We start from the raw sequence: 18,667 nt of genomic DNA on the forward strand, positions 1-18,667 counted from the left end.
TGCAGACTTTCTAGGATCTGTCTGAGTGTGACAGAGAGCACGTGCACAAAGCAACAGCCGAAGACCAGGAATCACAGCAGTGATTGATGATCACCCTCAGAACATGGACTGTGTCTGCAGTGCCAGACATGTGTTTGCTTTCAGCTCACACATGTGGAATTCAGCAGTGTTCACACACCCGTAGCTTCCAGCTGTCATGCTGGACTTTGTGCACGCTGTGCGCTCACATATCCGCCTCTCCATTCACACCACCTCGACATCTTCTGGAAGCGACTCTTCCTTTGCTAAAAATAGTTTTGCTGGGCAGCAGGAGATAACCTGAGCCGTGCAGATGTTCCAGTGTGTGGGAAGACAGATGGCATCTGGAGAAGATGCACTGTAACTGCTTTTCATTTGAACGTTTCACAGAACAGAAAGTACAGTGGCCCTGAAGTGCAAATTACCCCGACAAATCACTCAACAGGAAAACATTTTAAAGATCACAACAATTAAAAAAGCAAAACTAGTACTAAAAAATCAACATTACATACATTATCATCCATTCAGCAATGTCCCAGAGTATCTACCTTTTCTAGTTTCCATATAAAAGAAGAAAAAAACATCCAGGAAATAAAACTAATTTCCAGAAAATGTTAAATAATGAAATAAAAGTAGAAACTAAACCAAAAAGGCTGGTACTATGGAACATCACTGATTGGATGATGATATTTGTCCATCATTTCAATCAAAATTTAGTTGGCATGAAGCGATACTAGATATGCTCCGTACTAAATATAAAACTTTTATTAGTGTGCAAACATTGAAGACGCATTTGAAAAAAATCAAAAATCATCATCCAATTAGCAATGACCTATTTTGGTTTCGTATTGTGTTTCCAGTTACCGAGCTAGAACATTTTCAATGGGGTGGCGGGAGGAGGGAAGAAGTTTATAGAAGGGTGGCAAATGAGAAGAGCTGAGTGGAAATACAAATGAAAGGATCAAAAAACTCACTTCATTTGCAATGCTTAAACAAGGATGTATTGAGGATTTTCTAATCCTTGTCAATAATTACACTAATATTGACTCAAAATTTGAAGGGGAAGTGGGGAGGGCAACTGCCTCCGCTTTCCCCCTGTATCTAAACACCTGTGTGTTTCCTTTGTTGGCATTTCATTTTGATCACTGGAAATTACTTTTGTTTTACAAAAGGTTTCATTTTCATTTTGTTTGATTTTTTTTTTGTGTTTTTCGTTTCTGGAATTGGTATTGTTATTTTTTTTTGTCGTTGTGGTCTTTAATATGTTTTTGCGTTGATGGTTTGGTCGTGTGATTTGCACTTCAGGGCCACCGTATGAAAGACACTTTTGAGAAAATTCCTTCAGTGTTCCTTCAATGTCCCCTCCTGTATGTGTGGACCACATGGAGCTTCTGGGACACTCTGCATGTTACCATTTCAAGAAAAACAAGTTCCTCACTCAGATTACATCTGTGTTAATGTTCTGCTCACCAAATAAAGATGACTGAAAGCATATTTATTTTTTCTTAATCATTAGGTGGTAAAATCGGAACAGGATTTTCTCAGAAACATGTAAACAGCAAAAGTCCAGGTTCTGAAGTGCTTTCTCAGAAGATCATTTCCAGAACATGGCGTCCAGGGATCGGATTCCAGCTGCTGTTTAAAGAAAAGGTTTTGAGCGGCAACTCAGGTTTCCCCTCTGCTAATGTGCGTCTGAAATGGTCGGCCTCTCTTTTTGCAGGTGAAGAACTGCTCCTTTTCTACTCTTCCTATTCTTCATCATCAGGACCGATCATGTCTTAAGGGAGTCTGGCTCTTTTTCCATTCATTGTTCATCCACAGTACCCTCCCCCCACATCTTCCTCATTCTATCTGGCTTCCAAAGGACCCTCCTTCCCCTCCAGGAGCTAGAAGTCAGGTTACAGGAGTCCCTTTCAAAATGTTCTCACTTTTTGTTTCTTCTTCTTGTCCTTGTTGTTGGATCAAACCAGATTGTGTTCTTCTCTGCTGTATTGGAGTTTCCGCTGCAGCTGGAACTCTGCAGAGTAACAAGCGTTTACATGAAACAGTAACATCCGGAAAGTTGTTGACGCTCCGCCGCTCGTGCTGGCGTCTGCCGTCCTTCGCTAGATCTACGACATAAATATTTTCCTTCGCTTTAAGGCCCTCCGGGTTTTGTTTGCATCCGTCCATAAACAGGGGGCCTCAAGAACATTAACTGCCACATGTCTGACGCCGGCAAGGGGTTCACCTTCTGTGTCCCACCAGCTCGCTTCTCAAAATGTCCAAACATTTTGTGGTCCTCAAATACTTTGGTGTGTGTGTGGGGGGGGGTGATTTGCCAAAATCAGATGTGGCTGCAGAGCATGAAGGCACCTGCTCCCATCTTCACATAAACAGTCATTCGTCTGTTGAGAAGGTTTATGTCCAAACGTCTCCATAAGGAACTCACAGGAAACGTTTTTAGCTCCACTTTTGCTTTTATAATGTTTTTTATGCAGGTAGGATCCATTTTTCAGAGACGCCATGTTCACAGTTACACACCTTCCCTTAAGCGGGGGGGGGGGGGGGGGGGGGGGCGAGGAGGTTATCAGAGAGGCAGCCACTGAGCCTCTACCCCCAGGTTTAAAGCTGCCACACTTTGGATGCGAACTAGTGACAGCACAGTGGTGCAGAGGCCCCTTTCCGCCTTGGATCTCCTGCACATGTCCTGTTTTTACTTTATTAACAGTTGATTTATTTGCTAGAATTTGTGAATTAAAGCTCTTCCCTGTAACTCTGAAACTTTTGTTTTCATTTTACCTTCACAGAAATGTTCATCATCTGAAAGCTTTCTAAATCATATAAAGAAACAGAAGATCTCAGTGTGGATGGATTCCTTTCCTTCTGATGAAAGTCGATGCTAACTGAGCTCTTTTGACGTCAGTATTACACTGGAAAACCAAGCCCCCTAAAAACAAGTCAAAACAATTTACAATGATAAATAAAAAAGTCTTTAAAGAAGTAAAAAATGGTTTAACCAAGTCATCTCATTTAAAGAACAAAATACTTTTTTTAAACTAAGATTATTTTACTATTTAAAATCTTTCTTTAAAAGATAGATGTTTTTTCTGATCCAGAAAAAATATTTTGGAATTCCATTTTTTTCCCTGTTGTTTGTGTTTGTTTTGTTTCTAGTTAGTTTGCATTAGGCCACAGCGCTGCATCAGTTTTGGGCTGTCCGCTCAGTGTAGCTTAAAAATTTGTTTTGGTTTCCTGATGACATCATTGGGTGGTGCAAAGAAATCTAGGTATGTAGGTCAAGTTTAGCCTAAAGGTATCCAGGTGTTCATAAATACATGCTGGAGGGGGTGTTCATGTATCACTTTGAAATGGATAATGGACTTTTTCTTCAGGCTCCTGTGTGATTGAAGACCATAATCTTTGACAGTTTTTCTACATGTGTGCAAACATGGATGAATGAGTTTTGTGAAGCTCCCGCTGTAAGACTATGTCTAGTGTGTGCATGGAGGGGGGCAGACCTAGGTCACTGATCTTGGCTTAAGGGCTGTGTGTTTTGGGAGGGGGCTTGGACACCTGCGGCAAGAACCCACAATGTACGACTAAAGTCCATGTGAGCGTTAAAGCCAGGGACACATTTATGTTCACTCATCTATTTATTCACTTAATAATGTATTCATACACTAATTCATTTACCGGTATTCAAATATCCATTATTTCGTGCATTAGTTTACTCATTTATTCATCCACTCATCCAGTCAATCATCTATTCATTTGCTCATTTAATCTTTAGTAAAATGATGAAACGTTCATTTCTACTGGTTTTGATCAAAGCTCAGATCAAAGGAGGTCGGCTTGGACCTGTTCAGCTTGCAACTCTTGGACACCTGCTCAGGTGTGATCCGTTAATCAGAATCTGGAATCTCTTGATACGAGCTGTGAGTGGAGTGGAGTTTATTGAGAGGGGCCTCCCAGCTCTGATGCGGTCATCCTTCAAGCAAAGACATGAAAAAACGTCCATTTCTGATGAAGCTTTCAGGTTGCCTGCTTAACCCTCTGGGGGGGGGTTGCCTGCTTTAGCATCAAAGCTTTTTGAGGCATTTACTGTTACTGTCTGCAGTGTCCTGTTTGGATTCACTCTGAACTCACAAAGCTCCTCCCGTTGGTCAAGTTCAGGACGACCTTACTCCAGCTGGGGGAGCCGGGAGACCAGATCACACACAGAGCGTGCACGTGCACCAACACTACATTTGTTCCACTACCCCATGCATGAACACGTGCACCATCTGCATCAAACAGCCTCCTGGGGTGAAAGTCAGGGTCACAGAGGAGAAGGAAGATGAAGTAGAGGGAGGAAGACTGATGAAAGAGGGGTGAAGACCTCCCCATCCCATAAAGATGATGTGAAGGTCTCAGGAAGTCTGAGGATGCAGTGACTTTAGAGGGATTTTGTGTTGATGTATTCTCAGAGTCAAAGCAAACTTTGACTCTCCCCTCACCCCCACCCACCCTCTCTTATGCTACGTAGACATTGGGCATGTGTTATGCATTCAAGAAAGTGCTGAATGTGAACACACTTTTAGCATACAATGCTCACACTGGACTGTCGCTACCCAAAACTAGTGTACTCACAATTGGAAGAGGCTTGGTGTGAAATATCAAAGTGGTGCAGATCTGGCAAATCTTGCTCCAAGCTTTTTCTTTCTTTTCTTTCTTTCCAGCTCTATTCCGATATATAAAAGACTTTGAGTTGCTGTTGTTCCCAAACTCTTCCATTTTGTTATACTACAGCTGATAGTTGACTGAAATATTTAAGAACAAGTAAATTTCACGACTGGATTTGTTGCACAGGCAGTGACATTTCCACTGGAATTCACTCAGTACTGAGAGCGTCCCATTCTTTCACAAATGTTTGTAAAAACAGTCTGCATGCCTGAGTGCTTGATTTGATACACCTGAGGCCAGTCCAAATGATTCGGACATCTGATTCTGAACATTTGGATGGGTGAGCCAATACTTTTGGTAATATAGTGTATATGTCTATGGTAGCAACGCGGGATCATGAGCGCTTTCATAGACTTTTCATAGAAAGTGGCCTCTTGAATGCATGTTGCTGAAGCACTTGTCTGTGGAAAGTTTTGGGGACAAAAGGTGAAGATTCTCACATCTCACTTTGGAAGAATATGGACTCTCTTTATCAGATCTAAGAATCCCTCATTCAAGCTGTTCAGGAACAAACTGTGGATCTCCGATCATGAGGACAGACAGTTCTGCATCCGCATACACTATGTTCTCAGTGTGGTTCAGAAGGCTGCTGATCATGAGATTAACCCTTAGAGGTGCCCCTCATCCAGATACCAGATCTTTTAGCAAGGCAGGTACAGACATAAGTCCCCCCAAAAAGCATGGAGGATAAGACATGCAGACTTCCAAGAACATCTTAGCTTGATGTTTGCTGATAGAAGTGTTTGGACGGTAAAGTTTGAGCAAACGGAGAGATTGACGTGTGACATTTGTACAGCAGAAAAAAAACATTCCTCAGTTACAAAACCAAAGATGATCATGTCAAATCCACACTTGTTTCTGGCCGGCGAGTTCAGTCCTGCGCGCTCACAGGAACATTTCTGAAGTTCTGGCCTTTTCTTCAAGAAGCTGGAGAATGCTGGGATTTATTTTGGTGGGGCGCTGAGTGAAAGTCAGACAGTTACAGGACCCCATGTGGAAGCAAGGTGACCTTCAGTGTGATTGCTCCTGAATGCAACACGAAACTGAACATCCCCCTGGCGTTCCACTGACACACACACATGCACAAACACACATCTTGACAGGTGTGCACACACACACAAACAGACATGCAAATACACATAATTACACACAGACAGACATAGACAGGTATGAACAAACACACACAGATGACAAATACACAAAAACACACACAGACAGACACAGAACTGCAAAATACAAACACACACACACACACACTATGTCTGGCTTCATCAGTTCTGGTTCCTGCTCATTGATGCCCTCCTTCTGTCAGAGTGATTAGAGGAGTGGAGGAGATCAGAGGGAGGAATGATGCGACTCCCTCCACTCTGATCCTCCCCCTTACACACACACACGATTTTGTGTTTCACCTCCTTTCCATCCTGACGCTGCATCTCTCTGCATCTGTTCAACAAGTTGTAGCAGAAACCTCACATTCACTATTTGTTAAAATGGTGTTAGTGAGTAAATTTCACACATTTACTACTTTAACCATAGACAGTGTTATGTGTAGAAATGCGGCAGCAGCTTCAAAAAACAAACACCAACATGTTCATTAATAGCCGAAGATAAGGAGATGCAGCAGTGACTGATGATCGTCTTCAGAACATGGACTACATTCTAAAGGCCCGTCAGTGCCAGACGGGCATCCTTTCCATTCATGCGTGGACTTTTAGCACGCTTCACACATGTGCAGCTCCTACCGGTAATGCTGGATTTTTTTGGTAGTTTGGCAGTTTTCTCAAGGTGGCCTCCAACTTGATGAAGGTTGTGTTGGAGGGAACCCATTGCAGATGAGCCTATGGGACTGTTCAGTGAGGTGTTTTTCAAAGTTCCTCTGAACCTGAAGCCCCCACCTTGATTGAAAATAAGAATGTGTTAATAATGTGAGAACTTAAGGGTCATTTCTGAAGCCTTGCACGGAACTACAGAGTTTCCCACGCTGTGCAAGGCTTCGTTACTATAGAAACCAATGCTCAGACTGCAGTCATATGAGCTGATTAACGCTGCACTCAAGCTTAACCCCCCTACACTGTCCTCATCCACCCTGGTTCTCTTAACCTGCATTGACCTCTAAGGGGTCAATGAAAAGCTCTCTGGCTCCTCCACATGTTCCTGATGAAGAATTCACATCTTCATCAGTAGAGATCAACTGTTTACTGGTGAAAACACATAAAACTATAATCCACCCCCACATCCGGTCCATTTACAGGTGCAGATATCATCTACACAATAAAACTCTCCCTGAAGTCTGAACAGACTGAAACAGCAAACCTGATGATCTAAGAACTGAATCCTCCCCAGAGTTTGCTTTGAAAGGTTTAGACTAATGCAACGGGGAATTGCAGTTCCAATTAATGTAGGTCATTTGTCTTTTTCCCTTTGAGCTGGTCCCTTTAGGGGTGAATCATCTAACCCTATCCTGTGGATCTTCTTAACTCACACCAGTCCCCCTCATGTCCTCTATTCCTCTTTCTTGGTATCTCCTGTCTGCATAACACGGCTGTTCTCACTACAGATCACAATGTCATTTGCAAAAATCACGATCCAAAGAGATTTCTGTCTAATATCATCAGTCAGTCTTTCCATCGCCACAGAAACAAGAAGGAGTTCAAAGCTGATCCTTGGTGCAGTCCACCTCCACCTTGATCTCCTTGATCACTTTTTGCAACTGGGATACTGTGCCTTGGCAAGAATCCATTCTGTTGCTCACAAATACTTTCTTGGAACTCAGCCTAGTGCCCACTACTCTTTACCATAATTTCATTGTTCGACTCATCAGCTTTATTCTTTTCAACAGTTCTCCCTTCTTAAAAATAATATTTTGTAGGTAGCCACTCCATCTCCAAGATCTAGTTAAACAGTCCAATCAGAAGCTCTTCTGCCACCTCTGATAATCTCTTCCGTACCTCCACAGGTATTTTGTAAGGACCAACTGCCTCTCTACTCTTTATCCTCGTCAATGTCATCTCTAACATTTTCCTCATTCATCAGATCTTCAAAGTTCTCCTTCCATCTTTCCATCACACTTGTGGAACCTGTCAATACAGTATATTTCCATCCCTGTCCTTGATCCTGTACAGATCCACTTCTCCCTCCTTTGTGTCCAACCTGTGATACAAGTCTTCATGCACCCTTTGTGACCTCCACCTTCCCCTTGTGCAGCATCTCCCTCTAATCCTTTCTGGTGTCTTCTGCCCTCTCAGTGTTCCACTTTTTCTTAGCTACAAGGTAACGAGATTTCTACCTACAAACATGCCTTTGTCCCCTTCTTCTTTGACCAACAGTAGTCCCTGTAACACACTCCTGAGCTTCCTCATTCCTCCATCAAGTCTCCATATTCTTATTCTAAATGACATACCAAGTTTCTTCCTCTCAGTCTTCTCTGATCACTTTAGCTGTAGATGTCCAGAAATCTGAAATAACCTCCTGATCTCCTAAAACCTGTTTCTACTTTTCCAACCAGAACTTTTGCTTTTTCAACTTCCACCACTAGATCCTCTGCTTTGCCCTTGTCCTTTATATCTTTGTCACCATCAGTCATCTTCACACCCCCATCTTATGCTGTCTGGATACACTCTCCCCAGTCACAACTTTGCAGTCCCTGATCTCTTTCAGATTACGTCTACACAAGATGTAATCATCTTCTTTGCTCCTCGGTCCACTCTTGTGTGTCACCCTTTGCTTCCCTCTTTTCTGTAAAAATGTCTTCATCACTGTTATTTCCATTCTTTTAGCAAAGTCCACCACAACCTGTTCCTCTGCATTCCTGTCCCAAACACCAAACTTCTCCATCACTTCCTCATCACCTCTGTTTCCTGAACCCACATTTCCATTAAAGTCTGCACCGATCTCTCTCCTCTGGGGCTACTCTGGATCTCCTTCATCATCTCCTTTCAGAATTCCTCCTCCCTTCTAGATCACATCTTACCTGGGTCCAGGCCAGAAAAGCACTAGATTGTGCTTTTGTTGTGGTTACATTTTTGTCGTACATTGATATTTAAAAAAGCGTTGGAGCTTCAGTCTGCTGTCATGCTTCTTGTCTTACTGTAGGGCTGCTCACCTCAGTCATACAAATCCATGGTAGACCGCTGTTTTTCTCAAGTGTTCCCTGGCCTTGAAGAATCTGCTTATTTAGAGATCACAGTAGATCTCTAAAATGGTGCTCAGAATCCGCTTTGTGTGGCATCTAACACATCTAGCAGACACAGATAAACTGGGTCAATAGGCTTTTGGTTTGATGACAAACCTTCTCCAGTTCTCTAAGACAGCAGACAGATGTGTTTGACCGTCTTTCCCGGCAACAACATGAAATCATGAATAACATTTTTCAGTAAAACACACTTTTTTATATATTTTGAGATATGAAAAAGCGTTCGTTGGTTTTTTGATGTAGATGTTTAATGTAAGAATTCATAATTTTATCTGTCAAAGTTTTTTGTTTTGTTTACCTTACCATGTGAAAACTCACTTAAAACAAAAATAAATTGCTTTTTGATAAATGTGAATCAGAACTGAGTTATATATTTGTCGGGGACAACCTCTTGTTTTTGGATGAAAGGCTGAATGTCAAATAAAAAAGTCAGGGTAACCCTTGTGCTATCCTATGGGGTCAAGATGACCATTGACGTGTTCTCCCTACCATGACAAAGGTGGATAAAGGTGGAGAGGATTTCATGTAATCCATGTAAACCAGTGAAGATCACAAATCATTGAAGAAAAAAGTTCAGCGCACTGTCTAGTGGGGTCTAGATGACCCAACTCCCAACGTCAAAGTGCCTAGGATAGCCTTAACCTTTTCTTTGTGGGGAGCTGCTAAAACCAGCGGCTGTTTTGAATGAGGAGAAATAAAGCTTCCTCTGTATTTTTCTGTTTATTTGGTCATCACTGCTCAGACGGTTTAACCAGCCACTTTGTGTTTCACTGTCTGATGGATGTAAGGGGTGTGGGGGGTGTCAGCTTTAGTAAATGAAGAGGAAAAGATTCCCACAGAAACCAGAGAATTTACGTTTTCATGATGTAACTGGATTCTTTCTTTCTAGAAGGTTTTGAGTGGTTCTGACCTGTTTGTTGGTCTTTGTCTCCATAAGTTTTATTTATGTCTCTAAAAGTGTTCCAGCGGTTTTTGTAGATTCCGCAGTCAGAGCCGCAGACTGACCAGACAGAACCAGCCGGCCCGGTTTCCTAACCCTCTGTTGTTTTCTTGCAGGGGGACAAGTTTGATGAGCCATGCAACGGCCTGGACTGCAGCAGGGGGTGCCAGTGTCTGCCTCAGAAAGGAGCACGGGTGAGTCATCATAGCCACACGTGCACTAAACATGTTTACTGTGCTCACACGTGCACTTTACTTACATGAAATTTATTCATTTGTGGACTTAATTCATGGATGCATTTCATTCAAACATCCCAAATATTCTTTGGCATCGTTGAATTGCTTAAAACTCAGTTCTGGGGTTTTAGTTTAGGTTCAACATCTTCATAATTCAAAGGGGACATTTTTTGTTCACATTCTCTTTATTCAGCTTTTACTTAAACACAGATGCAAATGTATATTTTTACTTAAACATGATAAAATGAAACAAATGTTACACTGCCTTACTGCATTTTGTACTATGCGTCCTTCAATTGATTTAACTTTAAAATTATAGTCTTAGTATTTTTTTTAGAATTAAGGGAATTGTATAAAATGATATTTATAGATCTTACATAATAATTGTATGTTCCTAAATAACAAAAAAATGACTCTAATGATGCACACATTAAAGCAAGGATAAGCTCAAAAGAAAAGACCCCCCCCCCCTCCACCCCCACCTCTAACACTCACACATTATTATGAACAGAAGAAAAAGCAACTTGCGTGAAAAAAAGTTATTGCCACTAGGTTTGACTAAAGTTTAATTTAGGTTTAAAATGTGACATTTTATCATGAGAGTCAACAAGAATGCTGCTTCCCTTTGCAACCCCCCTCTAGTGGTCGTTTGTGGAAATGCAACAGGTTGTACTTCATTGGAAATTGGGGAGTGAAAGGTGGGGTCTTGCCCTGGACGCCACCATGGTGGGGTTTGGTTCGCCAGAAACAATTCGTTAAGTTAAGATAAGTGAAAGTGTGTCAGCTGAATCGGATGATAAAATCCTTAATGCTGACGAAAAAGGGGGACATCGCTGAAAGAAAAGCGAATGACAACAAATAAAATGTTCTTCAGAAATGGACAACACCAGAACTCATCCAACTTTTCAGTAACAAGAGCTTTTATTTTGGAGAACCTTGCCCTGCTCTTATTCTGTGTGAAACAGGAAGTAGCTGCGGTTCAGGTGACGTGGATCTCGCTTGTGCACATAATCAGGAAAAATAAAAGTCTGGTGAGACTGAGAACCAGACCAGAACTGGTGCAGTTGTGAGCCCCTCAGTGCCCCCACCCCCAGCCTCTATCCAAACATCAATTACCGTCTGCCTCCCAAGCCTGCACTTAGCGCCTGTGTACTGTACGCCACTTTGACTAAATAACAGTGAGCAGCGGCCCATTAGGCTCAGGTAGCTGCAGGTAAATGACACAGCTCTGCTGGTGCTGGCTGCCAGGCACGGGCCCCCTTAGGGCTAAATGCCCCCTGCCCCCATTATCTTCTTGAGCTGCTATTGTTGGAGCCCAGTGAGCTGCAAGGTGCTCATTTGTCTCTTTAGTTTTACTTTTGTGCTCAGAGATCCTGAGCAGCATTCCGGGTCAGAGCTGTGAGGCAGCAGTTCAGGGGGGGCTGATGCTCGCGCTCCTGATCAGTTACTTCTCAAATGGAACCTGTTACTGGTGTTTGAAAGTAATCCCTTTTCAGCGTTACTCTGTAATGACTCTTGAATTACTTTCTAGTTACTTTCACTCAAGCAACTCTAAAGTGACCAAAGCTTCTCAGGGAAGAGGACGACGTGGTGTTGATCATGCAAAATGACCTTTTTTTTCTTGTTTCAACTTAAGAATTCAACTGCAGGGACAGTGATGGACACAGGTGACAGGAGCTCCAATCGTTTTAATCGGAATTAGAAACCAAAGTAAACAAATAAGGTTTTTTCATAGACAGTTTATGAGAACTGGACAGAGAGACTCCACCCCCACCCCTCAGACCCCCGGCATTCCAAACAGAAAGTATCCGCTGATTCCAAGAAGCCAAAGTCCCAGAGACATCTTTGAGACAAAGACAGCTATTAATTACTCAGTCATTCTATTTGTCAGAATGACTATTCTTGCTCTGATGCATTATTTGTAATATTTTCAATTCAATTCAATTCAATTTTATTTGTAGAGCCCAAATTCACAACAACAGTCATCTCAATGGGCTTTCGTATAGGTAATAGAAAAAGTTAAACATAACATCAAAAGGATCATGAATACACAGAATTCAATAGGAAAATATTAAATTCAACTAACAAACTGACTAAGCCAAACTGGACATCCCTGCCCTTAGACCCCCTTCGCGGTAAGGAAAAACTCCTAAAAAAAACGGATTCCGGAAAAACCGAAGAAACCTCAGGGGTGCCCACATGAAGGAGGGATCCTCCCCCAGGACGGACAGGCGATTTACCAGAACTCTTAGAGAAGAATTAACTTATCAAACTCTACAACTAGCAGACGAGCTTCATCCAGCCGGAGTTGGGGGGACGGCCAGGGGCACGGAGTCGAGCCGTAGACAGGATCCACAGCCATAGGAGCAGGAGCAGAGACATGCAGGAGCATGTTCTTGCTAATCCTATGTTTTTGACAATATTTCAAGTTATTTAAGTTATAAACTGACCCATCAGATGTGGTTTCATACCAAACATTCGAGAGCTTGCTTTCAAATGGTAGGGGGCGTTGACTTCCAAAAAGCTCATTATCATAGAAACAGTAATTCAGATCAACTCGGACCAATCCCTGCTTACTGGCGTCGTCCGTATTGCGAAAAGATGACGACTGAATTGACTTCATTTGGTTGGAGCAGTGAGGAAGCTCTTTACAATGGGTGACATCACTCTCACTCAGTCCAGTTCTTATTTACAGTCAGTGATTTTTACCTTTAAATCTTAAATAAAAACTCAGACATTCAAAATAAAAATAAAAAATAGTCTTTAAGCAAAATTAACTTTGTATATAATTTACTTAAACATTTCAAGTATGTATATCCAAACCATTGAGTGGGAAAACCTTTAAAAATATTTAACATAGTCCCCCCCCCTCCCTCATCACGTTACTCCTCCTTTACTCACATGTTTCCTTTTATAACTTCTTGCTGTTTCCATGAGGCCTCCAGTCCTTATCTCCCCCAACAAGGGGCTGTTAATTTGGTGCTCCCCTCTGCTTCACGTTGTTCAGCTGGGTTGGGACAAACATTTATCAGGCGGGAAATCTATCCTCTGGTTATTTGGCAGCTGGAAGCAAAACTTCACTTCGTCAGCGAAATGTAGGCTTGAAGAGAGAGCTGACAGATGGTTAATGTGGTCAGACTGTGTTCCCTGAGGGGGTGTTGTTATCGTCATACCATCACTGTCGGTGCGCAGGTAACCAGGGAGGAGCCTTCATCAAAGAAATGCTTAGATTGTGTAAAACACAGAGTTTTATCAAAGAGGTGGGTGTTTGTATCTTAATCCCAGAGGAAAAAGCGCAGATCCATTAAATAATACTAGTTAGAATCGTGTCAGATGATGCTGCCTTCAAAAACAAGGGTTCTTTAGGAAACTGATTGTTCCTTGCTTAGTTAACCAGGTTAATTCCCGCGCTGCGTCTCGAATCAGGAGTGTCTGACTTCTCCCTGTCCAGCCTCACCTTCCCTTTAAAGATCTGGGCCAGAAGTGGTTGGATCCAGTCGTCTGCAAGTGGATGCATCAGAATGGAGTGGAGCATGGAGTTTGTGACCCGCCCAGTAAATTTTCGACGTAATTTTCTTTATATATGTCCTCCATCATCAGAAAAATCCAAATATTAATGTCAAAACCCCAAAAATACTATTTTCATTGGAGTGGGTCTTTAAATATTAGGAATAAATCATTTCATTTAAAGTGGTTTTCAAGTCTCCCAAGGAAAAGATGGTTCTCTCAAAGAACACATTTGCCAAATGTAGAAGCTCATCTGAACTTTGGAGTGGCCCCTGGTCCCCTTCTGAGTGAGGGTCTCAGTTCCCTTCTTGGTGAACCAAATTGTAGAAATGAAGTAGAAAAGGGAGTAAATTATGTAGTGGGTGTAATGAGGGCCAAAACAGAAAGAAAATGAGGAGGCAGAGGCTTGGGGGATTTGTGGAAAGCATCGGCTTTCTTCTTCTTGCTTCTTTTCTACGTACTGGTCGGGCAATATTGCTCCCAATTGAGAGCCCTTTGGAACTTCACGATTCTCTCAGGGGATTTGATCCACGTCAGAGTTTGGTTCAGTTCTGCAGGTGCAGTGTGTGACAGCACACCAAACCAGGCAAAGGTGTAGAGCTGGCAAGCGCTATCGAGCCATTCCAACCAAGATTCTGGGAATGCACTAGTCTGTTTCTACGGCACCAGTGTAGCTACAAAGCAGCTGTCAGCTCACGTCTGCCCCCTGCTGGTGAGGCCAGCCTCACCTAAAGCCTCTTCTGCGGGGCTACAGCAGTGTTTTCAGCGCACGTCTCTGTTAACATTGAGCCCTGCCGTCAGACATGAGGCACAGCGCTCCAAAGCCTCACCCGGAGTTTCCGTTCTGCTCCGTCTGTGATGCGCAACACTCATATTCAGCGATTTTAACCTCAGAAAATGTGGAAAACATGTTGAATTGACTGAAAATGTATATTTAAAACAGATCAGTGGAAAATAATATTTACTTAATTTACCTTTTTCTATTCTATCGCGATTATGACAGGTGAGGCTCTGCCTCACTTGCCTCACCTAACCGCACATCACTGCCCCACAAACACACACACACACACACACACACACACACACACACACCTACATACATACTTTCGCTAGACTGCTTTAATCCGGCAGGTGTCAAAGTTTACTGCCAATCCAGAAATCTCTGGGGGCGGGGAAAATGTGTGCTGTAAATAAAAGTTTATGTTCCCTGTCAGACCCTCCCTCCATTTTGTCCCCAAGATGACCCCCCCCCCCCCCCACACACACACACACACACATTCATGTCCCATTCCTTTTCATTCTTATTGTTGCAGCATCTTCTTCCATCAAACTCTTCTGAACTCTACTGTCCCCTCATGGCCACTTCAGGGAACGTCCTGGAATTTTTCCTTTAATTTAAACTTCAAAATCAGAACTTTATACAACAACTATCTTGAACATCAAAATCCACCAAGAAAATTACTAAATAGAACAAACAACAACAAGGTACTGTGAAAAACCCATCACAAAATCAAATATCGGTTCTGGATTTTCTGATATCTGAAGTTACTGTCATCAGCAAAGGTGGAAAGTTTTCTTGCATTTTTATTTTTCATAAATTGAAGTTCTGGGAAACATTTGTAGAACACATTTATGTTTTACCTTTTAAAGATCCACAGCTTTTCTCCAGAATCTGACATCAAATGCCCTTCATTGCATAAAAGGACTTCAGATGTGTATAGAAGATTTTACTTAAAAATATATCTGGGTTTCGCTCATAAAAAGTTCGTCACAGAGCTTGATCTTTTGAATTGAGGCTCTGATTATCACACATTAAAATCTTTTTTATGACTCATTACGCTTGTTTTTTGTTTTGTTTACTTAAAAACTTTTTAAAATCTTTTGTTTTTTTCTCTATCATCATACTTTCAGACAAGTCTGCTTTCCTTTTAGCGTCTTACTTTTGAACTGATAAAAGACGTAAATAACAAAAAAGTTATTTTTCCATATAAAACAAGTCTCCAAGTCATTGTGTGGCATTTTATTGGAAAAGGTCAATACAATCTGTCTGATTCTGCCTGTTTTTAATTGAATTTAATTGAATTGAATGTTTTTAATTGAATGTTTTTAAATGAACCCACAGGCAGATAAAACCCCAAAAATCTAAAAAGACATGCATATCCATGCAATAGTTTTCAATCTAATGAGATCATCAAAATTATAAAACTGCTATCAGGAAAAAATAAAAAAGGTAAACATCGGTCTGTAAAAAGTTGAACAAAATAAAATAAATTATGTTGATTGAAAACATTTTTAAAAACTTGCTTAGTTTTAAATTATTTGTAATTTTTTGCTTCTAATGACTAAATGATGCACTTTTTATTCATTATTTGCAAGTTATTTTTTAATGACTGAAAAATGCTGTTTGTTAATTGCAAATTAAGTAAACTATTTTGTTTTTTTATTGAATGATACACTGAGCTAAGAGCACTTCAAATTTTGTTTTGCGTGTGGAAAGGACAAATGAAAATATCTATCTGGGAAAATAAATTAGGTTAATTAAAATAAACGAATATTTTGACTGAAGTTAAGTAAAAATTTAAACTGAACTGCATTTTATCAAACATTAAACACTTATAAAAGAAAATATTACAACTAAAATGTAAAAAATAAAATAAAAGTAAAACATTCCTGTCAGACAGCAGCGCTCACATCAAGGAATGTAAGGAAAAAGCTGGTCACAAAAGAAAAGCTGGGGTCAGAAGAAATTCTTTTTTTATATAGCAGTGAAAATCATCTACATTCTCCAGATAAAGACTCTTCCTGAAATTCACTGAGGCGTCAGGTTCAAAGCAGCTGAAATCTTAGAGATGGAAAGATGGAAGGTTGGAGAGATTGAGATGAAGTGATACAAGTTGACAAAGTGGTTCATTTTGATCTCCTGCTGAGTCATTTTTGTGCCTATTTCCGACTCAGCTCATGAAAAGTGGCCGTAGATTTCTGAGCACTCACATCTGCTTTTGGAGCTCTTAAAGCTTCTAACAAGCTAAGTGTGATGGCTGCAGTTATAGCCCCCCCCCCCCCCCCCCCCCCCGGTGGGGTTTCTGGGGGTGGGGCAGAAGTGGGTAACTGCTTCAGCATAACTTGTTCTGGTGTTTGAGGCTTCTTTGACATCAGGAGATCTTCAGGAAATCAATTCCCGAGGCTGTAACTGCCTTTTAGATTAAAAGACAACATCCTGGGAATGATTTGATCTGTTTGTTCCACTCGCGCCCCCCCCCCCCCCCCCCCCCCAGTCTGACAGCTGCCAAAACACAATGTCCCTGTGGGATGGAGAGGCAGGTTGAATCTAATGGGGTTTTTATTGAAGAGGAAGCACCTGTGTGCAAGACAGAAAAGGTTATTTGTTTTCAAGTGTCTGTGGGACAGTGCTATGACCTTTACCTGGGATGAGCAAAAATACTGATAAGTGCAGCTGGTCCTGCTAGTCCTGTGACTGCTTGTGTCCAAATTCCTTTACTCACTGCTTAGTGCACTATGTAGTGTGTTTGCAATTTTGTTTAAGTGTCCGAATGTACAAATTCTAAATCCAGTGCCCTAGAAATCTCCCAGAAAAACTAGTGTGCATAGATGTTCAATTGATAATATATACCAAAACTGAACCACGGTTACCTGGCAGACAATTTCAAAATTTTCAAGATTCTCGCTTCTTCAGGATCACTCTGTGGCTGTTGGGTTTTCCTCCTAATACATGGAGCTTTCTTTTGTTTAGGTGTCCTTCTTTCCTTGGTCCCTGTCTGCTTTCACACTGAAGTGAACCACACCAGAGTTCACCTGCAAGAAGACAGAGACCCTCATCTTTAAGAACTGTGGTCCCCAACTTTTTCCAGGCCACTGACCGGTTTAATGTCAGAAAATATTTTCACGACTGCTCCTTTTTTTAGCTTTACGTTTCCCATAACCTTTGAGGGTAAAGTGTATCTTCATCGTAAAACTGAATCTTCATCACTAAAACTGGTATTGCTACAAATAAAACAATTATATACAATTTTATTAGCGAAATTTTCACAACATTAGACGGGCGGCAGCTGAATATTATGCATCAGAATTATGGTGTGTGGGAACAACTGTTTCAAAAAATCCATATTTGGAGTGAAGACTCCTAGTTTTTGTTTGTTTAATGCAACTTCTTTGGTTTGAAGTCAACAGCTCTTCTTTTGTCTCCTCACTGGGTCTTTTCTGCAAAAACAAAACGTTCCATAAAGGGTTTGTTTTTGGTTACCTTTGCTAGGTTGTGGGTTTCAATTTAGCCGTCGGTGCAGCTGCTTTAAGGAAGTAGTGGGTGGATTTTTGACAGGTGTCCGAGCAACTTAACACGCATCAAGAATGAGTTGGATGTGGTGGAGAGAATCCAGTAGTTTTCCAAGATAAAACTCCCCTCAGAAACAGATTATAAATAAAATGGAAAACATGAAAGTTGTGGGGGGGTTTTTCTCTGTCCAGTACCGGTCTGTGGAACCAACTGTTCTACAGACTGGTACCGGTCCACAACCCGAAGGTTGGGGACCACTGCTCAAAAGAACCAGAGTTCCTCTGTTTGGTTCAAACCAGGTGAGCTTTCAAACTTGCTAAATCAAAAGGGGCATTAGAGGTAACCACTCCTGAATTGGCCCAGGACCTGTTGGGGTGGATCCTCCCTAAAGAAAGTAGTTTTACGTTTAGGATTGGGTGTGATTCGATTCGTTTTTTCCTGTGTGACAGGCGGATGCACAGCAGATTGTTAAAACATGTTTGTGTCTCAGTTTAAAACCTGCCAATATTGATGGGCAAATGTTTTCTTAGGAGTTTTCCTCTTTGGAGATTCCTGGTGGGCATCCCGTTTCTTGAATTGGTTTTGTCTGGTCAGCAGGGAGCTTTGGCCTCCCTGAACTGTTTCAGTTTCTGCTGATTCACGCCCGTCTTCGCTCCAGACAGTCCTCTGGCTGCGCCGCCGCCTTGCTGTTTAAACACGCACCCACAGACCCGGCTTTAGCTGCTCCCCCCTCCACGTTTCGCTCATCATCGACTCTGGATGAGCATGAGATGTGACAG

At 41.7% G+C, this 18,667-nt stretch overlaps 1 protein-coding gene across 8 annotated transcripts in view; it reads left to right on the forward strand.

Annotated features, from left to right (window-relative positions):
• The window catches only part of col4a6 (collagen, type IV, alpha 6), a 113,434-nt gene that overhangs the window by 43,011 nt on the left and 51,756 nt on the right, over window positions 1-18,667 (forward strand). For all 8 annotated transcript variants that reach the window (XM_078935933.1, XM_078935936.1, XM_078935937.1 and 5 more), the window contains exon 3: window positions 9,971-10,048. In XM_078935933.1, coding sequence (XP_078792059.1) covers window positions 9,971-10,048 — 78 coding nt within the window. The remainder of the gene's footprint in view (window positions 1-9,970; window positions 10,049-18,667) is intronic.

The sequence above is a fragment of the Oryzias latipes genome, chromosome 18 (genome assembly GCF_053564925.1).
Source record: "Oryzias latipes strain Hd-rR chromosome 18, Olatipes_Hd-rR_3.1".
In the NCBI taxonomy this organism is placed as follows: domain Eukaryota; kingdom Metazoa; phylum Chordata; class Actinopteri; order Beloniformes; family Adrianichthyidae; genus Oryzias; species Oryzias latipes.